At 48.9% G+C, this 9,470-nt stretch overlaps 5 protein-coding genes across 5 annotated transcripts; 2 read left to right on the top strand and 3 right to left on the bottom strand.

Annotated features, from left to right (window-relative positions):
• Positions 1–251: 251 nt before the first annotated feature.
• ABOM_011731 (DASH complex subunit DAD4) lies at positions 252–693 on the bottom strand (the record flags this gene model as incomplete). Its single annotated transcript, XM_022538859.1, has 5 exons — positions 252–289; positions 339–423; positions 476–520; positions 575–631; positions 691–693. The coding sequence occupies 5 exons, from the start codon at positions 691–693 to the stop codon at positions 252–254; spliced, it is 228 nt and encodes a 75-aa protein (XP_022383278.1).
• A 403-nt stretch (positions 694–1,096) lies between these two features.
• On the top strand, positions 1,097–1,663 carry ABOM_011730 (uncharacterized protein; the record flags this gene model as incomplete). Its single annotated transcript, XM_022538858.1, has 1 exon — positions 1,097–1,663. The coding sequence occupies one exon, from the start codon at positions 1,097–1,099 to the stop codon at positions 1,661–1,663; it is 567 nt and encodes a 188-aa protein (XP_022383279.1).
• A 1,143-nt stretch (positions 1,664–2,806) lies between these two features.
• ABOM_011729 (Got1 family protein) lies at positions 2,807–3,555 on the top strand (the record flags this gene model as incomplete). The annotated part of the gene is made up of 5 exons (XM_022538857.1): positions 2,807–2,828; positions 2,892–2,918; positions 3,053–3,101; positions 3,177–3,192; positions 3,259–3,555. 5 exons carry the CDS (start codon positions 2,807–2,809, stop codon positions 3,553–3,555), a joined length of 411 nt encoding a protein of 136 aa, XP_022383271.1.
• An 894-nt stretch (positions 3,556–4,449) lies between these two features.
• Positions 4,450–5,232, bottom strand: pfy1 (profilin; the record flags this gene model as incomplete). The annotated part of the gene is made up of 5 exons (XM_022538856.1): positions 4,450–4,578; positions 4,652–4,786; positions 4,875–4,959; positions 5,079–5,113; positions 5,194–5,232. The coding sequence occupies 5 exons, from the start codon at positions 5,230–5,232 to the stop codon at positions 4,450–4,452; spliced, it is 423 nt and encodes a 140-aa protein (XP_022383270.1).
• Positions 5,233–8,080: 2,848 nt separating this feature from the next.
• On the bottom strand, positions 8,081–8,524 carry ABOM_011727 (uncharacterized protein; the record flags this gene model as incomplete). Its single annotated transcript, XM_022538855.1, has 1 exon — positions 8,081–8,524. The coding sequence occupies one exon, from the start codon at positions 8,522–8,524 to the stop codon at positions 8,081–8,083; it is 444 nt and encodes a 147-aa protein (XP_022383269.1).
• Between the last annotated feature and the right edge of the window lie 946 nt (positions 8,525–9,470).

Genomic DNA, 9,470 nt, shown 5'->3' with positions numbered 1-9,470 from the left:
TTGTATGGTGCCAAGACATCAATCTCTCTGTCTCCTATGTCTCTGCAGGCCGACTCCGTCCTTTCAAAATGTATAAATTGAAAAAGAATAAAATGAAGAAAATGATTTTACAGTATATTGTGTTAAATAAAACTTGTACCAAAGTCAATCCCAATAGCCTTCGTTCCCTACATTTACTCCTCGTGGTATCTCATATCTGTATCATGATTGATCTCATATCCCATCATATGTACTCAAAACTCATTGAACAATCATTCGCTTTGCGACGGTTCTTTCAAGTTCTCGGTAGCTAATCCTGTCAGTCTGAGTTCATGATATAACGAGAGATGGATCAGTACCTTCCAAATGAAACAGCACATTAGATTGGTAATTCTTGAACATTTGCGCCACCAGCTCCACATTCATGTTCTGAATATTGACCTCCTGTAATACAGTTCTTAGCAAAGTGTCAGGACCATAGAGGAGATTGACATACCTGGAGGCTCTTGTTCATGACCATGATGGCCTCGTTCAGTTTTTCCTGTTCAATTATCAGTATCAATCAATATATTTATGATGGCCACAAGTAACATACAACATTGTTGATGATTCGTGAGAGAATCACCGCTTGCTGGTGCTCGTGCGGGCTCTCCTACAAGGTCTGTATCAGTACTGTCCCTAGCTCTATAGATCCATACTTAGTCAACCCACCATTGTTATTGGTATTGAATAACGAGTGTTATGAATAGAGTGCTGGTCTGGTGTTTGTTTGTGCTCGCCCATCAATACTGCCCAATGCGGTGCATCACGTGGCTTAGAGTTCTAAGTGTAAATCGAGCCAAATCTGAAGCTTTATATTGGTCTTTTTATAATGCATACTCAAATAATATTAATATTACTATAGTGTGTTGCCATACGATTCACACACCCAGCTTCTTTTGTTATAGAAGCATTGTGCGCTATTCGCCAATAGAGACCAATCCGCGTCAAGACTGTCCACCCTCCGGACCATCTCCCAGCTTCACGATCTCACCTTTCCGCACCGATCAGCAACTTGACATCTAACCTCCTGCCACTTAACCAACCAACTAAGAAAGAACAGGAAAGGCCAACGACAATGGCACCTCCCACTCCTGCCGAGAACGAAAGCCACCAACAACTCCTCAACCAACTCGACATCGCACATGTCCCGCGCCCCTTCCGCAACCCCCATTGGAAGCCTTCCCAGCGGCGCAACAAGAATGTGAAGCAACTGATCTCCGAGAGCTCTCGGAAAGAAGCCTCTCAGATGGCCACGCAAGCAAACTCCGGCGCAACGACGCCTCTCGTGGCCACCACCTCCGCCAGTACAGATGGCAGCCAGACACCCGCAGACCTGGGTCAGCGCACGAACATCGCGCAAGCGGCGCAGAACCTCTCCACGCTTGTCCTGGAGAAGAATGCACGGGCAATGTACTCGTCGGGGCCGGCGGTGACGTATACGAATATTGAATCAGCGCCGTCGCTGCACCCGTCGCAGCAGACAAGGTATTGCGATATCACGGGGTTGCCGGCTCCGTATACGGATCCCAAGACCCGGCTGAGGTATCACGATAAGGAGGTCTTTGGGGTGGTCCGATCCCTGGCGCAGGGTGTGCCTGAGAGTTATCTTGAGTTGAGGGGGGCGCATGTGGTTCTCAAGTAATGGGCGTTGGAGATTGCGTAGAGGAAGTGATGTTTTACGTGAATTTGTCTCGCAAGTGAGGTGAGCTACGATGGCTGAATTGCCGGGTTTGGATATGGAGAAGGCTAATGCATTGCAGATACTATGCTATGATTTGGTCTACTATGTAGAATGTCCGGCCATCACAGTCAAGCCCTTTCCACCCACCGTGCCCCTTTCGAGACAGGTTCAAAGAAAGCGCTCCGGCTTAATCGTGACCTTTATATTAGTCATTCTTCGCCTTGTGCTAGTTGCACTCGACTAATACCGACGCTCCACGAGCAAGAGCGTCAGTTACAGCATCCAGGGACGCTGTCGCCGCGGCGTATAAGGGAGCCAGAAGGCTGACAAGGAAGGGGGAATCAAAGAGATCCAGGGGATCTAGATGTGATTATACAAATATAGACCAGTTCCAGTCCGATTCAAAGCTGTTGTTGTACATCGCCATCATTCATTAAATGACATCTGGATATTACCAGCACTGCACAAGGCAAAGCCACCAGTACTGATTCAAGCAGTATTATTACATTGGCTCGATATATAACCGAAACATTGGACATAACGAGCAAGCGTACGCCATCCAATGGCTATCATGTTTTCAGATATCAACAACAATCAAGAAGGTAACAGTCGAAACGAAAAATGTGCGGTTAAGAACGCACTCGAAGCTAGCATGTACACCGCCTCCCCAAAGCGCCTAGCCCCAGCCTAAGACAAAAGGGGAGACGTGGCAGAAAAGGACAAGCAAATCAATCGCCATTGTTAATCTAAATAACGATAAATATTCATACTTGCTTTCTCGCCTCTATTAATGAATAATGACCATTCGACACGACTGAACTCTATTTCAATTCTACAAACTCCCCCCAAAGGAATACCCCGTGTGGTCTAGCCCGCGATCCAAAAACCACTGCAAACGGACCAGTACAATACCACAATAGTATCTTATCTATCGCGCACCTAACTTTTCGACCCATCCGGGACCTAACCTCTAGTCCACAACATCACCGAACAATTGCATCGCCACAAGCGCATGAACGCATTTTCCTCCGCTACCTAGCAAACTGCACGCTCTCCTCTTACCCATAATCCTCATCATCTCAATCACAGTCCAGAATGCCCACAATGTGGCTCTCAGATAACCAAAGTAAGCACGAGATACAAGGTCACGCGCCCAGGAACAACATCCACGATCTAACATGGTATACAGAAATCGGGGTGATCTTCTGCTCAGGCGGTATGTAGCAAGCCATCATCTACTCCATGAACAATGTTGCACGATCTTATATACGCCGTCAAACACCTGGACAAAAACACCCACTCTGGAAAAAAAGAAGAAGCGCATCAATTGACAGAGGTCCAATAAAACAGGAGCCCTCTTCCTCTTCGGTGGCGTCCTTCTCTTCTTCGATCGCTCGCTGTATGTCCCTTTCCTTGACTCCCCCATCAATATCCCCAAATAAGAGTCAAACCCGCAAAAGCTAACAACACATAGTCTGGCAATGGGAAACGTACCTCCCCCCAAATAACCCACCCCAACCCCAACTCCACTCCAGCAAGAACTAACCAAAAAAAAGATCCTTTTCTTAATAGGCCTCACGCTCATAATCGGTGTCCAAAAAACCCTAGCCTTCTTCAGCCGACGCCAGAAACTAAAAGGCACGGCCGCATTCACCGCCGGCATCCTCCTCATCCTCCTCCGCTGGCCCCTCACGGGCTTCCTGATCGAGCTGTACGGGCTATTTATCCTCTTTGGCGACTTTCTGATCACGATCGGGCAGTTTGCGGGCAATATCCCGGTTGTGGGGCCATATTTGCAGAAGGGTTTGGAGGTTTTGGCCGGCGGGAGGAGTAATGCTGAGCTGCCTGTTTAGAGGGGTTTTTCTTTTCTGTTTTATGGGGGGCTGGGTGCATGAACGGACGAAAAGGCAACGGCAAGAATAAGCCTGTCAAGCAAGGGTCTACTTAGCCTAGACCAGCGGTATCCCATCTCCTGCTGCCTCCAACCCGAACGGCCGATTTCTCCTACACCCACAACAGGCCCCACTGTTTCCCCTAGTGAGGTAGTTAATGTTAAAGGTGTGTAGGAGGTAGGTTGTTGTTGGGAAGGGGATTGTTGAGGGTTGTATGAGTATGAGTATAAGCACGGACGAGTGGAGGGGGTTGTCGATGATTATGATGAGATGGATATGATTTACTTATTTCTTTTTATGGGATTGGTGTGCTTTTCTCTGTTTGGCAGGGAGAGGGCACTGTACTGGCTTTATGTTGATTGGGGGGGGGGGGGGGGGTGAATATATATTGTAATGCTAGAATTGTAATTATCCTTCTGTTCAAATGTGTATTTCATGGGGGTCCAAAAGTATGTGACATCCCATGCTTAAAGGTACTCAGCGAATCTATCTGCATTGTATGAGGTGGTAAGTACCTTTAAGTACCAGAGGTGACAGACCTGTGGACCCCCACTGCACTTGTACGGAATGATAACGAGAAAGCCTGTTCTGTAAATCAAATCTCACAAACCACTATACTGTTGCCGATAGGCAACAATGCACAAGACAGGAAATCGGAAATCTTTCTTGCGTACTAGATCAGAACCTATGGCACATATCTACGAGCGATGCTCAATATCGGTGAACGTAAAAGGAATAAAAAAGGTAGAGTAATAGTAGAAGAAATGAAGAGGACCCGCCGGTAAATCGATTCAAAGCAGACACAGTCCTTTTTCACAAGTTAAGAAGATATTCATTTCGTTGCTACACCGCCGTCTAGTACTTGTTGAGGTAGTCAACGAGGTTCTCGACCACGGTGGCGGCGTTGGGGGTCTGAACAGACTCGGGGTGGTGGGCGATCATGACGCAGGACTTGGCCCTCACAACGACAATACCCTCCTTGCCCTAATCGGGAGTTAGCATGTCTTCGACTTTCCGATATGGAGACTCGCGGTCAGGTCTCTGGTGGGCGTTGTACCTTCTTTCCGTATAGACTGCGGTCGTCGGCCCGGATAGCGACGAACTTCTCGCCGCCGACGTGGAAACCATTGGCCATCGCCGTGGCGCTATTAGCGAAGGCGGCAGCGAGTTCCTTGAGCTCATCGACACTGATCTGTGACGGTCGTTAGTGGTTGAATATTGGAATCCCGCGGGACACGGAGTTGGCGGATCTAGTGTCATGGAGTTCGGTGGTCGCATACTGTGAAGCCGGGAGAGTAAGCCTCGGTGCCGCCAAGGTCGTGGCTCAGAACGGCAGCCTTGTCAAACTGGCCGGATCCCATCAAGCTGTATGGTTGTGGTCAGCATACATGACCGACTAACTGAACGGCGGAAAGCTTGTCGGGGAGAGCTTCGGATTGCGGAAGTGGGGTAATAGGAGAAAGTCTTAGGGGGGTGGACGGTACCTGGAATCGACATATCCTGAGAGCAAGAAGACAGACTATTAGCTACATCGTTCTATGGAGATGCTGGCTCAGACGAGCCTCGAGCAAGAACCAGTCAGGAGAAAGGGACAGTCACTTCAATCGTACCTTGCCAAACAGCAGAGTGAGCACCCATAGTGACTGATAGACGGAGAAACGACGGAGAAGGGTCGGGAAAGGGAAGTGGGTGAAGCGAGGAGAGTAGTCAACCGCGAAAGGGTAAGAAAGTAGATGGAAGGTAAAGAAGTGGTTGATTTGTTTGTGTGGGATGAAGAAAGAGGGGGAAAGAGTCCGTTGAAGTTGATTATTAGTTAAGGTAGAGCCGCGCGCCGACGAGAGACCAGCAGGTGGGGTGTGTTTGGCTGCGTTGGCAACCAAACGGGAAAAAAACACAATCAGTGATTTGCGTGCCCCGCCCTGACCATTCCTGGAGGGACTCTTTCATGCAAATCAAAATTAATACAAGAATGAAATAAAAAATAAAAATAAAATAAAATAAAAAGCCACCTCCATGCGACAGCCCTCCAGGATGAACCGCTACCCAGATCAACAACCACTCTACACCTTTCACCATACTCCCCCTACCCCAACCTGATTCCTCCTCATCCGGCCGACAGTCCCGGCAATTGAAGTACTAGTAGTGGTCGAGTCACCGCTAGATTCTCAAGCTCCCTCACGATTTAGTCTCGAGGCGGTGGAGAGAACCAAAACCGGTCTTAGTCTAATTCGGGTTTGACCTGAGCAGGAGCATCCACTTGAGCATCTCCGTCTCTTGGGTGATGTGATTCTCTCCTCCCCAATTGCCTTACCGCTTGTTGCGGTGCGCTGCAGCTGCAAGGCACGTGCCCGTCATATCTGACAGGACAAATGCAGTCAGGTGCAGATCCTCTGCCTCTTTTTCTGTGGAGTCGGAGGTTCCCCTGACAATACAGACGACCGACGGTATTCATGACCCTAACTGGTATGTAGAACACATCAGTTCGGTTGTTGAACCCCAGATAGTACTGCTAGTCTGTACCTGGAAGGGTCCAACAGTGCCGTTAATAATAGCAGTATGGCATACTCTACAAGAAATGATGCTTGATTTGGCCGTAGGCTGTGCTACCAGACAATTAATCGAAACCAATCCATGATATGTCATAAACACCGCAAGAAATATATATCGCCAACGGCTTTTTTTTTAATTGGGAACGCCTTCCTGAACCCACCCAATCAACGGCAGATCAACAAGTCTAAAGTGGCTCATATGCATTACGATCCTTTTAGTACATACGGAGAGTTTCCCATCCCAGCCACCCAATCCTGAGTAAACATCGCTGAGCTTCAGGGGTGGAAGGCTGGGGAACCACCGGGTAACAGTATCCCAACAACCTGCATATACAGAGTAGAATAGACGCGGAATAATAGATAGCTTGAAGGCAACAAGGCTCGCCTTTGACTTGCCTTATCGTAAAAAAAAAAAATAGCGGTCAGCGACAGACACATACCCGGCTATCTCAGGAGACCAATATAATACCGTCGGCCAGCAGCAACCCCTGAAAACGCCAACGCCTCCTGTAGATACAGAAAAGAAACCAGGTAGCCAAGCAAAGAACATATCACCAGAATATGGATTAATCGAAAACGGGATTGTCACCTCCGCGACGCACGCAGATCATCCATCTCCATCCAGCCATTCGCTCGATTCACCCGAGCACCGGCTGAACCCATCTTCATGTTATTAGTCGATCTCTCCCCATTCTCAAACCCATTTGGGAGTTCATATCTGCTGCTCCCCGGTAGCTCAACTCTCCGATTATCATACATCTTCTCGGGGATGCCGCTGCGCTCATGGTGGACGCCTCTCGTGAGCCGCTCTTTGCGGGCCTTCTCTCTTTGTGCCTCCTGGCGTTCGAATGCTGTCCGACAGGTCATTAATCCATAATTCATCCGAAGTGATATGTATTAAATCGAAGAGGAGACGCTTACCTCGCCAAAAGAAGACATATACACCCATGATTACGAAACAGGCCGCAAGAAAGGCGAACATAACCCCCAACTCGTGCCCGAGAGAGGACATCGGCGTGAAAGGGGGGATGTTCTTCGGTTTCTCGTTATCATTGTGCATCTTTCTTCGCCTCCCGCTGCCCTTGTTACTTTCTTGGGTTTAGAGACGACTGGCGCTCGATGCGGTGAACTATATCAAGAAGGTGAACTGAGTGAGATCTCAATATACAACCCCAAGAATCCATGGATGAATCAAATAACCGACCCGGGAGAGGGTCGGTGACATTTAAGTTCGTGCTGTCAGCCTGCCAAGTCGCATGCGACAGCAAGGCTGATCCTTGTTTGTCCGGGGGAGGCTTCGTGTTGCCCGCATGTTGTTTGCCGGCGCCCAAAAGAACAAAGACGTGAGACGTCGGGCCTTTTTGATTCTATTGGCTATCCGGTATTCTGCCGTGAACGCAAAATAAAGAAAAAGGAAAAGACACGCAGCAAGCATCGTTAATGGTAATAATAATATGTATATATTGATTGATTGGTTGAATCATCATGCATAGTAGATACATCGTCGACTAAATCCGAGTATACCAAGACCGGAGCAGAAAAAAAAATCTAAGGAAAAAGGTATCATGTACACGTAGAAAAAGCGTGGCAAGCCCAGTCTATAGAACAGTCGGGTATGAATGCAAGTGCAGCTAACAATGCAGCACATAAGGTGAAGAAGGTATGAAACACGAACAGCAGAGCCCATATACTATTCACAGAGTATTACAGGGCTCTCTGCTGTCGGATGCATGAATGCAAATACGCTCGTAGCAATAAGCAACCACATGGGTTGCCAGGTCGTAGAAGAAGATTAGGAAAAAAAAGACGAACTCCTTATGCATACCCCACACAATGGGGGATGAAATGCGATGGTCGTTGGTCATCCGATAGGCCAACTATGAGACTTGGAGAGAAGGGCTCGAAATCTCAAGCCCAGATGCTTGACAGCACGGCGATCACCCCAGCATCACAGCTGCGAGCGCTGTGCATGTCAGCCCGATAGCCATTCCTATCCATGGTGTTTGGCCAAGAGTGCCTTCACTCCGCGCGCGCAGCGACTTTGTTACCCCCGCTGATGCGGTCAGTGTTCCCAACCCAATTGATCCACTGGAGGGTTGCGGCCATTGATCCATAACGGTTGTTGTGAGAATCTCTTCCGTGGTCGCGGCAGCCGGGGGCTTGGCTGCACCAGCATTGGCGATTTGGACCAATTGACGGGCTTCCAATGGTGACTTCAACTCATGTTCTCCGCTTTGAGGATTTTGAATATTTGGCAACGGGACCGGAGGCGTAATGTTCGGTAGCGAAGGACTGGGCGCGACAGCGGCAGGTGCCTGATCAGCCTCAGCGGCAAATGCTACCGTGGGCGCTAAGCACAGAAGAATATTTGACGTCTTCATGTTGATTGTGATCTGAGCGATTTGCGATGATAATACGGGACTTTTCGAGGGATCGTCTCAGAGGGTCCACTGATCGGACGGAGAATCTCGCAGAAGGGAAGTGAACGGTAACGACAGTTCGTGACTAGATCAAGTATATCGACAACAATGATCCAACCTCAAGTAAGCCTGATGTGGAGGAGTCGCGTCGCAACAGGGACCGAGAGGGTGTCAGGGGGGGGGGAACGAGGCTAGTAAGCGAGAGACTCCTCACAGGGGAGTCCCGAGACACGTTTCAGGAGATGAAGGGTGACGATAGGAACAATCAGAACACAGAGAAAGGAAGTAACACCCAACAAAACAGAACAGCGACCACGACGACGGGGGAACAGGAAGAGGAAAAACAAGCAGTGCAGAGATGGAGAACTGAGAGCAGTTGAAGGGAGAAGAAAACCCGGCCAGACGCCCACCGACCCCCGTTGGCCCTGGAAATTAGTTTATTTCCTGGAGTGTTTGGCTTCTTTCTGTTCGACTAACAGGCACGGCCCCACTCTGAGACCCGCCTCTGCGTTTATTGCAGGCGATCTCATTGGGCGGTCACCAGCCGCGTCAGCACGGGCTGGCAGTAGCGCGAGTCGATCGATGTCTCGTGCCACTCACAGAAGCTTGTCAGGGATTCGAAGCCAATCCAAGGCGGTGGAGCCCCAAGACGACCCTGTAACAATCGCCATCGGACTTTCCCCAGTTAGTACCATGGCTGACCCGTCTATGGCCAGTGAGGGTGCCTGAAGGCTCCACGCGAGGTTGGTGTAATTTCCTGTTTGATTGTCGCCTCGCTTTGAGCCTGGGACCCTTATCGCAAGTCGTACCGTCATGGGCAGCAGCTAACGGAAATCATGCATAAATTTAAAAGATAAGGTAAGAAACCAACAATAATCATAACAGATAAAATTAAAATAAATATAAA

Source organism: Aspergillus bombycis (assembly GCF_001792695.1).
Source record: "Aspergillus bombycis strain NRRL26010 chromosome Unknown contig00194, whole genome shotgun sequence".
Classification (NCBI taxonomy): Eukaryota; Fungi; Ascomycota; class Eurotiomycetes; order Eurotiales; family Aspergillaceae; genus Aspergillus; species Aspergillus bombycis.
The sequence above is the reverse complement of the archived record's forward strand: the minus strand, read 5'-3'. Positions and strand labels throughout refer to the sequence as shown.